The sequence below is a fragment of the Choloepus didactylus genome, chromosome 2, assembly GCF_015220235.1.
Source record: "Choloepus didactylus isolate mChoDid1 chromosome 2, mChoDid1.pri, whole genome shotgun sequence".
Lineage (NCBI taxonomy): Eukaryota > Metazoa > Chordata > Mammalia > Pilosa > Megalonychidae > Choloepus > Choloepus didactylus.
In genome coordinates this window covers 96454792-96472732 of record NC_051308.1, presented here as the reverse complement: position 1 = coordinate 96472732, position 17941 = coordinate 96454792, and the positions used below count along the sequence as shown (strand labels likewise).

The 17941-nt window shown below is 33.9% G+C and overlaps 1 protein-coding gene across 6 annotated transcripts in view; it reads left to right on the top strand.

Moving 5' to 3' along the window:
• DCAF6 (DDB1 and CUL4 associated factor 6) overlaps positions 1-17941 on the top strand; it is a 201023-nt gene that overhangs the window by 174264 nt on the left and 8818 nt on the right. For 5 of the 6 annotated variants that reach the window (XM_037825416.1, XM_037825415.1, XM_037825414.1 and 2 more), the window contains 3 exons: positions 15295-15433; positions 17063-17219; positions 17830-17918. In XM_037825416.1, coding sequence (XP_037681344.1) covers positions 15295-15433; positions 17063-17219; positions 17830-17918 — 385 coding nt within the window. Of the gene's footprint in view, positions 1-15294; positions 15471-17062; positions 17220-17829; positions 17919-17941 lie in introns of those variants that run through there. The other variant, XR_005215172.1, reaches the window with a different exon arrangement.

Here is a 17941-nt window from a genome sequence, read left to right as displayed (position 1 = left end):
TCTCTAATATGTTTATTATCTGTATCTGGTTTTCTATTGGATTGTTTTTAATTGTGTTCTTTGTTACTGGTTTATGGAAATTCCTAATGTATTTCTTATACAATCTGTTATTATTAATATGTGGGTAAATATTTTTCCCAGTTTTTTCTTTTTTTTTTTTTTTACTTTCTGTAAGCTGTCTTTTGATGAACAATTCCTAATTTTAATATAGTTGGAATATATCAAATATTTCTTTTATGCTCATCACTATTTTAAGAAATCCTTCCTACTGTGATTTTTTTTTAAGACATTTACCTATATTTCCTTTAAGGTTGTACTTTTGACGTTTTAAGTTGTTAATCCTTCTGGAATTGATTTTTGTGTATAGCATGAAGTAAGGATTCTTTTGCCCCTCCTTCCCTCCCCCATTTAGATAGTCCTTTTTTCCCTGTTCCATATATTAAAGGTTAAATTTCCCCAAGGACCTGCTGTCTATCTTTGACGTATGTCAAGGTCCCATATAAACACAAGTTTATTTCTGGGCTCTCTCTTTTGTTTTATTGGACAATTTATCTATATATGCTTCAATACCATACTGTTGTAATTACTATAGCTTTATAATAAAACTTGATACATACTAGGGCAGGTCCCTTCTCTTTATTCTTTTTTAAACGGGTCTTGTTTATTCATTGTCCTTTGTTCCATTTTAAAACCAATTTTTAAAGTTTGTAAGAATTTGATTATAGTTGTAATACATTTGTAAATAAATTTGAGAAGAATTGATTCTCTTTACAATATTTTTTTGTATCCATTAATTTAGGAGAGCTCTATATTTAGGCCCTTTAAAAAACTGCCTTCCAGTAACATAATCTTCTACAAATAGGTTTTCACATCTTTCTTTAGGCTTATTATAGATACTTTAATTCTTGTCGCTGTTGTAAATCACATTTTCTAAAAAAAATTATATTTTGTAGTCATTTGCTATTTAGAAAGACAGTTGAATTGTACATCATCTTATATCTCATCAAATTGTTCTTTTATTATTTCTAGTAATTGATCTGTAGATTCTTTTGAGTTTTTTAATGTAGACAGTGATATAATCTGCAAATATCAATTTTCTTTCCTCCTTTGTATTCTTGTTTTTCTTATTGTACTGACTAGTAATGGTAGACTAGACATCACACCTGTTCCTGATTTTGAAAAGAATGCCTTCCTTGGTTTATTTAGGTTGATGTTTTAGGAATTTTTGTAGATACCTTATAATAGGTTAAGAATATTCTCTTCTGTTCTAGTTTACTAAGAAGTTTTTAATCAGGAATGGTTGTTGATTTTAATCAATACATTCTCTTCATCTATTGAGTTATATGGTTTTTTGCCTTATCTGCTAATGCAGTGGATAACACTTATAAATGTTTGTAACTTTAAACCATCTTTATATTCCTGGGATAAACCTAACTTGGTCATGAGGTCATAATGTATTATCTTTTTGATACCTTGTTGGATTTGTTTTGCTAATATTTTGTGAAGGGTTTTTGCATATATAATCTGTATAAAATGGACCTATAAGTTTTCTTGGGTTTGGGTAATATGTTATGAAGTAAGTAGGGAATGAGTAAGAAACATTTATTCCTCCCTCCCCCCCCCCCCCGCCTCTGGCAGAGTTTATGTAAGATTGGAATGAGTTTCTTCTGGAAAGTTTAGTAAACCATCTGGACCTAGTGGGAAGATTTCTAAGTATTATTTCAATTCTTTAATAGTTATAGGACTATTCAAACTTTCTATTTCTTCTTTAAGTCAATTTTATGAGGTTTGTTTTTGAAATTTGTTGATTCATCTAAATTGTAAAATTTATTGTAGTATTTCTTAATTGCCTTTTAAATTTCCATGTGTGTTTAGTAATGACCTGCTTTTCATTGGTAGCATTATTTATTTGAGCCCTCTATTTTTCTCTTCATCAATCATGGCAGAAGTTTGTATTGTTAATCTTTTCAAAAAGCCAACTTGAGCTTTTTTTGATCCTCTCATGATAACCTCTTTGATTTTTATTTCTGCTTTTTTCTTGATTCTTTCCTTCTCTTTTCTTCGACTTTATTATATGGTTCTTTTCCTAACTTCTTAAGTTGTACATGTTCATCATTTTTGTCATTAACGTCTAACCTGTGGTCAGAGAATGTGGTTGGTATGAGACCCATTCGTTGAAATTTTTAGAGACTGGCTTTGTGGCCTTGTACATGATAAATGTACTTTATAAATGTTTCACGTGTGCTTGAGAAGAATGTTATTGAAATTGTTGAATACAGAATTTTATATGTGACCATAAGATCAGGATTGTTAAATGTGTTGTTCAAAACTTCTGTATTTTTGATGATCCTGTTTTTTTGTTTTGTTTTGTTTTGTTTTGGCCAGCTTGACTGATACAATAGTTGAGAGAGGCATGTTGAAATCTCCATTATAATGGTAGATTATAATGGTAGTTCTATCATTTTGTTTTGTAATATATTTTTGAGACTGTTTTCATTGGGTGCATACATATTAAAATTATATCTTCCTAGTGAATTAAACTTTTTATTTTTAAATTGTGTAATGATCTTCTCTATCTCTGATCATGCTTTTAATCTTACTCTCTTTTGTCTGATATTAGGATAGCTATGCCATCTTTCATTTTATTAGTGTTTGCATGGTATCCTTTTCCTTGAAACCTTTCTTTTCCTCATGATTTAGGTGTCTCTTGGACAATCTCCTTTTCCTCCATTGGCAAATTTAATCTATTTAAATTTATAATTATGACTATATTTGGACTTGTTTCCAACTTCTTTACTTCTTATTGTCCTGCTTTACTTATTTCCTTTTTTTAACTTCCTTGCCTTTGCTGGGGGATTGAGGGGAAGGAGGGTGATTAGGTTTTTATTGTTCTTTTTCTGGGTGTTTTTCTTTGAGGCGGGGGAGGGTGGGTTAGTGGGAGTGGAGGGTTTATTTATTCTTATTTTTCTTCCATTGGGTTGGAATTTATACTCTTAATTATTATTACTTTATGAATTTACTTTATAAATATATAAATTTCCCATGTTTACTTAGCCTTATAACATCTTATATGAATTTTAAGTTATATTCCAAATGAGGGTGAGCTATCACAACAGAATTAATAACTAATATTCTCAGAAACAATTCTGCAAATAGTAACTTTTTAATAAATATTTGCTGATTGGTGTTCTTTGTACTTATGAATAATTTTAATTTTAATTTCACCATATTTACAAAATGCAAATATATAATCTTCTATGACCTATATGTTCTTCAGTATTTCTATGAAATATTTTCTAGGAAAGTTGTTTCAGTGTATTCATTCTAAGTCTATTGAATTTTTTAAAACTTTAAACTGAGTGGGAAATAATTTGATTGTATACATTGGTATACTATCCACTATCAACTAATAGCTTCCAATTTGAAATTTGAAATTTGGACATTTGGTGCTTTTTCTCTCCCTTAAATAACTTTCCTACAGTAAGATAGTGACAGGTCCCTATCCATGATCCAGACTATATTGCTTGAGATCCAGGTTTTAGAATTGTTCTTTATTGGGACAATTAAGCCAAACAAATATTAAACTAAATTAGACCATTTTCTAGAGCAGACTTTTAAATGAAATAAACCTTTATCCTTTGGTACAGTTCTCACTAATTCTTAATTATTAGCACCTTAATAATAACAACCTTAATTTTGCCCACATATCTTATTTTAAATGATTCTAGTTGCCACCTAAATTCTTAACTTGTTATATAATTTCTTTTTCCATTTACAGCTCCGAAGGCTTTCAGCTTGGCATCAATTTTGAATTTCCTCTGCTACCTCCTACTCTACTTTCTTAGCAAAAGAGTTTTTTCTGTATTGGTTTCTTGCTAATCACACATTTTTAACGGATCCCATTGTGTTCTTTTCCCTTATCTTCTACTTTAGAAAAAAAGTGAAAGATCCAACTATATTCATTATATCTCTGTTGAGAACAGTTAAACTCTCAACTATACCCATTCTCACTTCCCAGTAGATGGAGGCAATCAGAGTAAGCTAAACATGTCAGCTTCCATCTGGGGGTTTCTAAGTATATCTCACTTAAAAATCTATGTGTAGACCCTATTCTTTAGAACTGCTCAACGTAGGACAAAGTTTTTAAAATGCCTTTTGAATATGCCTGTGTAACTTAAACAGAGTGTAACATTTTATTTTATCAAAAAGAAAATATCTTTTATTATGAAAGCAGGAGTATATAATTGCTATGTTGTTTTAAAATTTATTATTAACAGATTGGTATATATCTTTCCAGACCCTTTTTATGCATATAATTTTTTTTCTGTAAACTATTCTTTAAACTATGTTTAAGATTCAGCAGTATAATGCTGATATTTTTCATGTAGTTGCTTATGGGTCTTCCTTATCCTTTTTAATGGTGACATAAGAATTCCATTGTATCGATGCACTATAATTTATTTAACCAATCCTTTCTGTGTGAACATTTAGATTATTTCCAGTCTTTCTTAATTAAGAACTACAGTGAACATACTTACATATATATATTTGCATACATGCTTAAGTTTTTCTACATTATACATTATTTTAAAAGTAAAATTGCCAAGTCACAATTTATATGCATTTATAATTTTAAAGATATTACCTAGTATATCTTCAATAATGTCTTGTACTGGAACTCTAATATTGTTGCTGCTGGTGTAAATTGATACAACACTTTGAAAAACTGGGAGTGTCTGTTTTTCAGCTGAACACATGCACATATTTTGGTCCAGCAATTCCACTTCTAGTTATATACCTAACAGAAATACATACATATGTTCTCCAGAACACATGTTAACAATAGTAGCTCTATTTACAATAATCAAAAACTGTATAAATCATCATGGCAATGTAAGATATGCTCTGAAAAAAACCTCCCCAGACATTTAGCAAATAAAAGGACAAATCCCACTTGCTTAGAACTCTGGAGAATGGTAGAGATGGGAGAAAGAGTCCACAAACCCTGAACTGAAGAAAAAGAAAAATATCAGGTAGGATATTTCCATCCTGGGCTGCTGGTCTATTCCCCTCTCACACACTGAGTTCTGCGCAGCTTCGGAGTCCATCAGAGGCAGTGTCCTGGGTCCCTCTCACTGCGGACAGAGAGCATAGAGCTACTCACAGCACTGAATTGGAACCCCACACATATCCAGTCACCAGGAACTGAGTCCGCAGAGACCTAGGACAGAACACAAGCTACTGAGGAGTGCTGCATGCGAAAGGGCTCCCAGGCTGGGGGTGGGGTGGGGTGGGGTGGGAAGACAGACCACAGTAGAAATGCTGGCAAGTGCTGCATTCACTCAATCCAGTTTCTGTTGGCTGGAAACCTAAACACAAAATGGACTTTTCTGAAGTGACCCACCTTTCTGGATTGATTCCACCTGGCTCCCTAAAGTGGGAAACCCTAACAGGGAAAAAACAGGAGGCAGAAAAACCTCACAGGAAAAAAAAAGTGGTTAAACAGAACTGCTGTAAGATAGTATGAGTCCCAGACCTAAAAAAGGGTAAGGAAAATGGGGCACTGCATGAGGGAGAGAATTTAAACAAATTCATGGGACTGGAGAGAAAATTCTGCACAAAAACAAACAGAACAGATGAAGATTTCTGGAGAAGGAACAGGAAAGGAAGCTTTCTCCTAGAGATGAAACAGTTACAGAAAAATGCAATCTGAAAAACTGCACCACATATCCAGGGCAACAATCAGATGCAGTAGAGTTGAGAAAATCTGAACAGTTAAACATGGGCTATTCTAAACGTCTAGAATAAGTTGAAACAAGCGTCGAAGAAGAGCCTTAACACAAAATTAATCAACAATAAAACCCTAGACAAGAGGGAGAAACAGGGCTTCAGAGTTAACTCATCAAGATAATCAGATGCCTAGACATCAGCAAAAAATTGCATGCCATCCTAACAAACAGGAAGATATGGCTCAGTCATTGGAACAAGTTAAAACTTCAGAGGAGACTTAGAAGTTGGAACAATTAATCAAAGAAGTTCAAACAAATCTCCTAAACCAATTCAGGGATATGAAGGAAAATATGGATAAAGAGCTAAAGGATATTAAGACTATGTGTGAGCATAAAGAAGAATTTGCAAGTATAAAAAGAACACAACAAATTATGGATGTCCCAGAAGTAGAAGAGAAGGGAAAAGGGCCAAATTAATAGTTGAGGAAATAATGACTGAAAATTTCCCAACTCTTAAGAAAGACATAAATATGCATATCCAAGGAGTGCAATGTACTCCAAACAGAATAAATCCTAATAGACCTACTCTGGGACACATACTAATCAGAATGTCAAGTGCCACAGATAGAGAGTTCTGAAAGCAGCAAGAGAAAAACAATTCATCACCTACAAGGGATCCTCAATAAGACTAAATGCTGATTTCTCATTAGAAACTATAGAGGCAACAACGTGGTGATATGGTATATTTAAGGTACTAAAGGAGAAAAACTGCCTGCCAAAATTCTTTATCTGCCAAAACTTTCTTTCAAAAATGATGGATACTTTAAAACATTCACAGATAAACAGAAACTGAGAGTCTGCCAACAAAATACCTTCCTTACAAAATTTACGAAAAGGAGTTCTGCAGGTTGAAAGGAAAAGGCAAGAGAGAGTGGCTTGGAGTAGGGTGAACAAATGAAGATCATCAGTAAGGATATCTAAAAAGGTAAATGCAAAGCCCAGTGGTACTGTATCCTCAATATATATAACTCTTTAATTCCTATAAGAGTCAGAATACAATGGAACAAGAAAAAGGCATATTTCCTGATAATAGACATGCAAAATATGAAAAGTGGGACAGAAACAACATAAAGAGGGAGAACAAATGGATATGGGACCAGAGAACCTGTATGCTATTGAAGCTAAGTTGGTATTTTTTTCACATTAGTAGGTTATAGATGCAGGTTGTGTAATATAAACCCCAGGCTAACCACAAAGAAGGTATTTTTAAAATATGTAGACACAGAAATGAGAATGGCATCAATCAGATACATCACAAAAAATCAACTGTACAGAAAAGGAGGTTGCAATAAAAGAAGAGACCAAAAAAAAAAAAAAAAAAAGACATGACATATAAAAACCAAAGGCCAAAATGTCTCAAGTACTGTAAGTACTGCCTTTACAGTAATAACACTGAATGTTAATGGAATAAACACCCCAGTCAAAAAACACAGATTGGCAGAGTGGACAAAAAAAATCATGATTCAACTATATGTTGTTTACAAAAGACTCACCTTAGGCCCTAAGACACAAATAGGTTGAATGTGAAAGGATGGAAAAATATATTCCATGCAAATAGTAATTTAACAAAGAGCTGGGGTAGCTGTACTAACGTCAGACAAAATAGACTACGTCAAAAACTGTGACAAGAGACAAAGAAGGATACTATATATTAATAAAGGGAGCTAACCACAGTGCCCCAAAATACATGAGGCAAACACTGGCAAAACTGAAGCAAAAAAACAGACATCTCTACAATAATAGTTGGAGTCTTCAGTACATCACACTCATCAATAGATAGAACATCTAGACAGAACATCAGTAAGGAAACAGAGAACCTGAATAATCTGATCAATGAACTAGACCTAATAGATATACATGGAACATTGCACCTGAAAACAGCAGGAAAAACGTTCTTCTCAAGTGCACATGGATCATTCTCTAGGATACATCACATGTTGGGTCACAAACCAAGTCTCAAAAGATTTAGAAAGTTGAAATTTTACAAAGCATAGTCTCTGGCCATAATGGAATGAAGCTAGAAATCAATAACAAGTAGAAAATTGGAAATCAATAACAGGTGGAGAATTGGAAAATAACACTCTTGTAAATAGTCAATGAGTCAAAGAGGATATTGCACAGAAAATCAGCAATTACCTTGGCAAATGAAAATGAGAACACAACATATCAATCTTATGCGAAGTAGCAAAGGCAGTACTGAGAGAGAAATTTATAGCCATAACTACCTTGAGGAAGTAGGAAAAGAACCGCAAACTAACCCTAAAGCAAGCAACAAAGAAAGAAATAAAAAAAGATTAGAGCAGAAATAAATGAAATTGAGAATAAAAGGAATAGAATTAACAAAACCAGAAATCAGTTTGTTGAAAAGTTTAGTAAATTTGAGAAACCCTTACTGGACTGGCAAAGAAAATAATATAGAAGATGCAAATAAATAAAATCAGAAATGAGAGGGGACATTACTACTGACCCCATAGAAATAAAACAAATTATAAGAGAATACTGTGAACAAATGCTAGACGACGTAGATGAATTGGACAAACTCCTAGAAACACTTTTTTCCAGTTTGCTAATGCTGTTGAAATGCAAAATACCAGAAATGGATTGGCTTTTATAAAAGAGGGTTTATTTGGTTGCAGAGTTACAGTCTTAAAGCCATAAAGTGTCCAGGGTAACACATCAAGATTCGAGTACCTTCATTGGAGGATGGCCAGTGGCGTCTGGAAAACCTCTGTTAGCTGGGAGGGCATGTGGCTGGTGTCTGCTCTGAAGTTCTGGTTTCAGAAATGGGCTTTCTCCCAGGACTTTCCTCTCTAGGCCGCAGCTCCTCAGAAATGTCACTCTTAGTTGCTCTTGGGGTGTTTGTCCTCTCTTAGCTTCTCTGGAGCAAAAGTCTCATTTAAAGCCAATCTCTAAAATGCCTCTGTAAGCTGCAGCTCCTCTCTCAGCTCCTGTGCGTTCTTCAAAGTGTCCCTCTTGGCTGTAGCAAGTTCGCTCCTTCTGTCTGAGCTAATATAATGCTCTTAATAAACTAATGAAAGCCCATGCTGAATGGGCGGGGCCACACCTCCATGGAGATTATCTAATCAGCGTTATCACCTACAGTTGGGTGGGTCGCATCTCCATGGAAACACTCAATCAAAGAATTACAATCTAATCAACACTAACATGTCTGCCCACACAAAATTGCATCAAAGATAATGGTGTTTTGGGGGACATAATACATTCAAACTGGCACAGATGTGAACAACTATACCGACTCTAGAAGAAATAGAAGACCTCAACAGACCGATTTCAAGTAGTGAGATCAAATCAGTCATCAGAATCTTCCCAAGAAAGAAAAGCCCAGGACCAGATGTCTTCACAGGTGAATTCTATCAATTATACCAAGAAGAATCGAATACAACAGCACATTGGATTTCTACATCACGATCAAGTGGATTTCATCCCAGGTATGCAAGGGTGGTTCAACATAAGAAAATCAAATAATGTAATACACCATATCAACAAAATGAAGGGAAAAAACATGATCATCTTGACGCAGAAAATTTGACAAAGTTAAGCATCCTTTTTTGATAAGAGTACTTAGAAAAATAGGAATAGAAGGAACTTCTTCAACATGATAAAGGTTATATATGAAAATCCCACAGCTGACATCATACTTAGTGGTGAAAAACTGAAAGCTTTCCCTGTAAGATCTGGAACAAGACAAGGCTATCCACTGTCACCACTGTTAATCAACATTGTACTGGAAATTCTAGCCAGAGCAGTTAGGCAAGAAAAAGAAAAGGCATCCAGATTGGATAGGAGGAAGTAAAACTTTCCCTGTTTGCAGATGTCTTCATTCTATACATAGAAATTCCCATAAAGTCTACAACAAAACTACTAAAGCTAGTAAATGAATTCAGCTAAGTGGTGGGTTACAAGATCGACTTGCAAAAATCATTAGTGTTTCTGTACACAAGTAATGGAAATCTGAGTAGGAAATCATGAAAAAAAAAATCCATTTACAGTAGCTAAACTAAAAGAATCAAATACCTAGAAATAAATTTAACCAAGGATGTAAAGGACTTGTACACAGAAAACTATAAAAACATTGCTAAAATAAATAAAGACCTAAGTAAATGGAGGAATGTTCCGTGTTCATAGATTAGAAGACTAAATATCATTAAGATGTCAGTTGTACCCAAAATCATTTACAGATCCAACACAATCCCAATCAAAATTCCAATAGCCTACTTTTCAGAAGTGAAAAAAGCCAGCTGTCAAAATGTATTTGGAAGGCTAATAGGCCCCGAATAGCCAAAAATATCTTGAAAAGTAACGAAGTTGGAGGACTCACACTTCCTGACTATAAATCATTTTATAAAATTACAGTGGTTAAAGCAGCATGGTACAGGGACAAGGATAAATATATTGGCCAATGGAATCCATTTGAGAGTTTAGAAATAGACCCTCATATCTATGGCCAGTTGATTTTTGACAAGGCTGTCAAGTCCACTCGATTAGGAAAGAACAGTCTCTTCAACAGTTCTGGGAGAACTGGATATCCATATCCTAAAGAATGAAAGAGAATCCCCATCTCACACCATATATAAAAATTAGCTCAAAATGGATCAAAACCTGAATATAAGAACAAAAACTTCTGGAACAAAATGTAGGGAAACATCTTCAGGATCTTGTGTTGGGCAATGTTTTCATAAACTTTAACCCAAAGCACAAGTAATGAAAGAAACAATAGATAAATAAGACCTCCTCAAAATTAAAAATTTTTTTTTGTCAAAGGAATTTGACACCAAAGTGAAAAGTCAACGTACTGGAATGGGAGAAAATATTTGGAAACCACATATTCGGGAAGGTTTTAATATCCAGAATATATAAAGAAATCCTACAATTCAGCAATAAAAAGATAATGCAATTAAGAAATGAGCAAAAGACTTGAATAGACATTTCTCCAAAGAGGATATACAAGTGACTAAAAAGCACCTGAAAAGATGCTTAACTTCCCTATCTGTTAGGGAAGTACAAATCAAAACCATAGTGAGTTATCATTTGACACCCACTAGAATAGCTACTATAAAAAATATACAAAATTACAAGTGTTGGAGAGAATGTGGAGTAATAGGAACACTCGTTCATTGCTGGTGGGAATGTAAATTGGCAGTTCCTTGGGAAGCTAAGTATAGAATTGCCGTATGACCAGCAATCCCGCTACTAAGTATATACCCAGAAGAATTGAAAGCAGAGACTCAAACAGATATTTGCACACCAGTGTTTATAGTGGCATTATTCACAATTGCCAAAAGATAGAAGCAACCTAAGTGTCCATCCACTGATGAATGGATAAACTACATGGTATATGCATATGATGGAATATTACTCATCTGTAAGAAGGAATGAAGTCTTGATGCATGCAACAACTTGGATGAACTTTGAGGACATTATGCTGAGTGAAATAAGCCAGACACAAAAGAAGAAACATTGTATGATCTCACTGATATGAACTAATTACAGTAAGCAAACTCATCAAGTTAAGACTCTAGAATATAAGTTACCAGGGAATAGATTGGGGGTAGAGAATGGGAAGCTGAAGCTTAATTTGTACAGAATTTCTGTAGAGGTTGATTGTAAATGTTTGGAAATGGATAGTGTTGATGGTAGCATAGTATTGTGGGTGTAATTAACAGTGCTGAATTATATGTGAATGTCCTTGAAAAGGGAAGTTTGGGGTCATTTACGTTACTAGAATGAAAGTTAGATAAAACATGGGACCGTGTAACACAGTGAAACCTGTTGCGGATGTTGGGCTAGAGTTAATAATAGAGGTACAAGAATGTTCTTTCATGAGTTATAACAAATGTACAACATTAATGCTATGTGTTAATAATAGGATGGTATATGGGAAAAATACACCTAATTTAAACTATGCACTATAGTTAATTGTACTATTTTAATATTTTTTCATCAAAGGTAACAGGTACTACACTAATTTGAAGTGTCAGCAATGGGGGATATATGGGAATGCTGTATTTTTTACATGATTTTTCTGCAAACCTACAATTTCTCTAATTGAATATATATATGTATTAGGACATATTTAACAGGTCTGTGTATTGGGTGTTTTAAATGAGATAATCCATATAAATGGTTTCTCACAGTGCCTAGAACAGAATCTCTCAATAAATGTTGGCTACTACAGTTAAAAAAAAAAAGTACACTTATTTAAGAAGTGCTATCATCAGTTGTAACAAATGTTCCACACCAATGCAAGGTAAGTTTGTGGTGGGGTGGTGTATGCGAATCTTGTATTTTATGCATGATTATTCTATAATCCCACAACTTCTCTAATAAAAAATTATTTCAAACATCTCTTTGAGCTACTGTCCTAACTCTTACCATCCTGCTTCTTAAAGAGTAATTCATACTTTCTGTATCCTCAAGTCTCACTCTCTGTAAACTCTATAAGTTGGCCCTTGTTATGGTGACAGGACCCTCCCAGTTGTAAAATCCGTTTTCTGTTTTTAGCCTTTATCCTTAATTTCTTTACACTGTTGACCACCCCTCTTCCTTGAACCACCTCCCTCTCCCTTTCCTTTGTTTCCAAAAACCTATCTCTCTGGCTACTCCATCTCAGTTTCCTCTGCTAGTGAGTGTCCTCTTCCTGTTCTTCTCTCTCTGCATCTCCTTGGGTGACATATCCTTTCCCCCCATCTCAGCTCTCCAGATGTTCAATTGGACGTTGCTTCCATCTCAAATCCAATCAGTTTCACAAGCTAGACTCTTCGGAATTACCTACGGTTCCTCCCTTTTCCTAAATCTTCTTTTCCAACTGAGAAATATATCCTGTCAATTATATTCAGAAACATCTCTTGAATCTCCTCCCTCCTATCACTGCGACTTCCACTGTCTTATTTCAGGTCCCCGCCATCTCTTCTCTGGGCAACTACAGTAGTCTCTTTTTAAAATTCTTGTTATATGTCCTTTTCCATAACTGTCAGAGTAGTATTCTTATAATACAAAAGTGATCATGCCATTCTCCTATTTAAATATCTCTACTTCCTAGAAAATACAGTTAGAATCCTTACTCTAGCTGGCCCTAATCTTCCAGACATGCCAGAGTCTGTCACAACTCCTCCACTCCCACCATGGACTTCTAGGTGAAGCTGCCTCTTCTTCCTGGCCTCCGAGGTGACCTCTAGGCTAAGCCAATCAGCAGTCTCCACTTCTTAGGTCCCAGTAATTTGTTCAGGCCCAAGTCACAAGCCAGTGTAGCACAATTATGGCCTTGTATTTGAGTTACAAAGAAATCAGAACTCTTCTTTGCACTGGGCAAGAACAAAGAGGACATAGAGATTGGAACTGAGAATGGAGGTATCACTGGGGAAGCAGGGCCTCAGAAGTGGAAAGAGGAGACCCTCACATGGGTGACATCTTTTGAGACCTGAATCAAACCATACCCAAAGTTATGTGTGTGTGTGTGTGTGTGTGTGTGTATTATATATATATATCCTTCTATTTTTTTTAAATGTAAGCCAATAAATGCTGCCCCCACCCCACCCCCGGCCTTTAAAAATAAAACTGTTTAAACAACTCAAAGTCTACCAACAGTAGAATGTATAAGTAGATTATGATATATTTATACAAAGTAATACTATATAGCAAAGAGGATGAATGATCTATAGCTACATAAAACAACATGCATGAATCTTATAAACATAATGTTGAACCAAAGAAGCTAGACAGAAAAAAGAATATATCTTGTAGGACTCCATTTAATTAAAGTTCAAAAACAGGCAAAATTAATCCATTGTGTTAAAATAGTGGTTACCTGGGAAGAATAACAGATGGGAGACTCTGGAACTATGATTGTCTCTGTTTCTCAATACTAGTGCTGGTTACATGGGTCTGTTCTATTTTTGAAAACTCATTGAGCTATTATTCACTTACAGTTTTGGACTTCCTGTACTTAATGTAGTCTACTTAAGTGAAAGTTTTGCAATAAAATAATGTACTTTCTTTTTTATATATAGGACCACTTTTAAACTCCTACTAATATTATCTGTTTTCCTGAACTCTTGCCTCTGTTATAGACATAAAAGCCTTTATCAATCTGATATGCTTAAAAAGAGTTCAATTTGTTGTTTTATTTTTATTATTGAAACTGCATATTTATTAACTGTTGTCATTTCTTCTGTAATTTCCCTACCCATGTCCTTTGCCTATTTTTCTGTTAGGGTGTTTATATTTTTCTTACTAATTTGTAGACTTTTTATATACTATGAAGTTTTAGCCTATTATATATCAAAGTAAAATGTTTTAAATAACAAATACAAATTAACAAAATTAAGTGATAACATGTATTAGAAGAAGTCTCTCTTTTTTTTTATTAAATGCGGTTTTATTGAGATATGTCCACACCCCATACAGACCATCTGAAGTACATAATCACTGTGTCACAGTATCATCACATAGTTGTGTATACATTCCCATGATCAATTTCAGAATATTATCATTACTTCAGAAAAGAAATAAAAGTAAAAAAGAAAACACAAATCCTCCCATACCCCTATACTCTCCATCCCCCACCCCCATTATTGATCCATAGTATTGGTATAGTACATTTCTTACTGTTAGTGAAATAATATTAAAAGATTACTAACTACAGTCCGTGATTTGCAATAGGTATTTTTTCCACATACCCCTCTGTAACTAACTCCTTGTAATAGTGTCATACATTTGCTCTAGTTCATGAAAGAACTATTTTATATCTGTACACTTAGTTACAGACATTGTCTACCATGAGATGCACTTTTAATTGTTGTCTTAAAAGAGGCCTTTATTCAGTCCACAGCTCTATCACCAACTCAGTTTTCACAGTAAAATCTGCCTTATTACCTCCAAAGGTGTACTCCAGAAGGAGTCCATATAGAGAAGATACTATTTGAAAGTCCCTTATTTTGTAGCTTATATATTAATATTTATTCTGTTTTGCTTGACTAGTTTGTTCCTTGCTTGGAATATCTTTAAACAGCATTTTGAATCAAATTTTAAACAATAAGCTCATCTACTGTTATTATGTGTTACCTAGCTTCATTTGGTTTTTCCTTATGCCTTTACTTAATATGGAGAAGAGGAGAGAAAATATTGAATGAGATTTGTTTTATTGGTAGTAAATTGCACATGAAATTTGCCTGTATCTAAATTGTGTTTTTATAAAATAGCCCTTTAAAAAAGTGTGCCGCATGCTATTTCCTTTACTTTCTGAACCAGTACCAAATTTCTAAGTGATCTCTTTAACTAAAACATTTTTTTTTAGTAACTCAACTAGTCTGATGTAGTCTCACTGCTGTGTCTGCATTTTCATGCTTTTGGTTGGGGTGCTGTATTGAGATAATGTTTTTAAAGTATTTTCCAGACTCACTGTATTTTAATAGTTCTCATCATGCTGTAGTGGCCTTTGAATGTTTTTTATTTATTTTTGTTTTCTGTTTTAATATGTAACTCATAGACGCTCTGCTGTTGCCCGCATTCAGGAGTTCTTCAGGAGGAGAAAAGAAAGGAAAGAAATGGAAGAATTGGATACTTTGAACATTAGAAGGCCACTAGTAAAGATGGTTTATAAGGGTCATCGTAACTCCAGGACAATGGTACCAAATGCTCATGGTGTTCTTTGGAGAAATTGCGGTATCCATATATGAATGTTTTTGCTATAACGATTATCTTTGTATCTTGCTAATGTGATTTCAGTTTTACACTGTTGCACCTCCACAGTTATTTACCCAAGCATGTTATTTTTAGTCCTATAGTGTATCATTATTATTTTTTACAAGACTATTTGTTTTTACAAGGAAACTTTATTAAGGAATTCTATGTAGATTTTTTTTAAATTAGCATTTATAAGTAACCATTGCCTTTTTTTTGCTCTCTCATAATTACAGCTTGCAACTAAAAAGTTCCTCATAGATTATTTTAGCTCTCATTAGCATCCTTTGTTAGTTTTGGAGAGAACAAATTTGATTTATAAAATTTAGGGTCATTACAAGATATAGTCAGCTTTCTTGTATCATAACCCCTTTAAGCCTGACAACTTAATTTCCTCACCTGTGAAATAAGAATGGACCAGATGATCTCTTAGATCTCTCTAGCTTTGACAGTCCACCAGTCTGTACAGCCAGTGCAATATTAATTATTTACTAAAAATGTTGTTCTGCTCATATATTCATTGAATCATTAAAAAGTATATACAGAATCTCTTTTAATCTTTTTTTCTTTAGTGCCTAGGCAAAAAGTTACTTTGGGGCAGGGAAATAATTAGCTCTCTCTATAGATATCATTGGCAGTAGCAATTTAATCATTTTTGAAAGGATGTTCATTTTTAACAGAAGTAACCAATGAACTTTTCTTGCATTTTTCTGGTTAAAGTTTTGGATGAAAATTCCTAAGGGAAGAGATGAAAAAATTACAAGTGGAAGAAAATGAGTAAATCCAACAGTAACTCCAATTAACAACAAAACTGATTCCCCTCTTGTGTGTGAACTTCAAAAGTAGGATTCTAGCAACTGCAGATAAAGTGATTGAAGAAATCCTGATTCGGAGTACAGAGATTTTTCCTGGTCCATTTGTGTGTATCCGTTTAGAAAGTGTCATCATAACCATTCCAAAATATTCCTTTTGATTTATTGTTTAATTAAAAAAGAAGTTTTTATCTTTTCTTCCCGATTGTGAGCACTTCTAATGGGTTATAAAAAGTTGAGTGCTTTTTGTTAGTTTTTTTGGCATAAAGCAAAATACCAAAGAAAACAATTTATTTTCTCTATGAATTGTTTTATTATCTTATAAAACTAAAATGGGACAATTTTTGGAACATTCAACAGTATATATACATATATGTGTGTGTGTGAATATATAATTTATATATAAATATGTATATAAGTCTCCATTATACTATCTAAAGCCCAGAAAGCCAATTCATTCATTCAGCAGTTATTAAGCACCTACTCCGTGTCAGGTATTGTTTCAAGCACTAGCAGTTTGGCAATGAACAAAGCAAAGTCCCTGTCTTTGTGGAGCTTTTAATCTCCTTTCCTTACTTAATGCCACATTACCCCTGCCAATGAATCCTCTCATGATTTTAAGATACTAGAAGACAAAGACTCTCTTTGACATTTTATTTTATTATTCTGTAAACCAATTTTTTAAAAATTTGAGAATAGGATAAATCTTCATTTTAATAACTTTGATTTTAATTTTCCTGCAATTATTGTTTTAACCCTTAGATAAAAGAAGCCAATTTCTGGGGTGCTAACTTTGTAATGAGTGGTTCTGACTGTGGACATATCTTTATCTGGGATCGGCATACTGCTGAGCATTTGATGCTTCTGGAAGCTGATAATCATGTCGTGAACTGCCTGCAGCCACATCCGTTTGACCCAAGTAAGATAACTTTTTATAAGGCAAGAGAGTCAGATCATTAATACGATTCACATTGGCTCCAAATTTTTTCTATTTGTTAATATTATGAGTAATCCAAATTATTCTACTAGGCAGCCACTAGTGTCCATTTGTAGCTCTGTTGGCGTTTAAAACAAGAAGACCTATAACCTGCTTTTGGCAGAAAGTGGGAGGAAATAGGTCAGACTTTATTCTAATATTTCTTCTAAGTTTTAAGCTTTAAGAGGTTTGGCATGACTGAACTTTTCACTACTTATCCAAATTGAACCTTCAAGCCTTTTTAGCCTTCACATGTCTGAATTAATCTACCAGAACAAAGGAGCATTCACTGTCTCTTGCTTTCCATTTAGAATTTTCCATCTGTCTTATAAAAGAACAATGAATAAGAAAGAAACAAATTTGAGTGATTTCAGAGTAGACTTAAAATTATGTCTTAGGAACATTAGGAAATCTTCATGATAAATTTTCTATTAACGTTCAAATGTATCAGTATAATTTCCATTCAAGCCCAATTTTTCTGTATAGATGTATATAACCTGAATTAATGGCATGTTTCCAAGCTTTGTATTAATGTGTAAATTTTGTTTCTAAGTTCTAGCCTCATCTGGTATAGATTATGACATAAAGATTTGGTCACCACTGGAAGAGTCAAGAATTTTTAATCGAAAACTTGCTGATGAAGTAAGATATTTACTATGCTTATT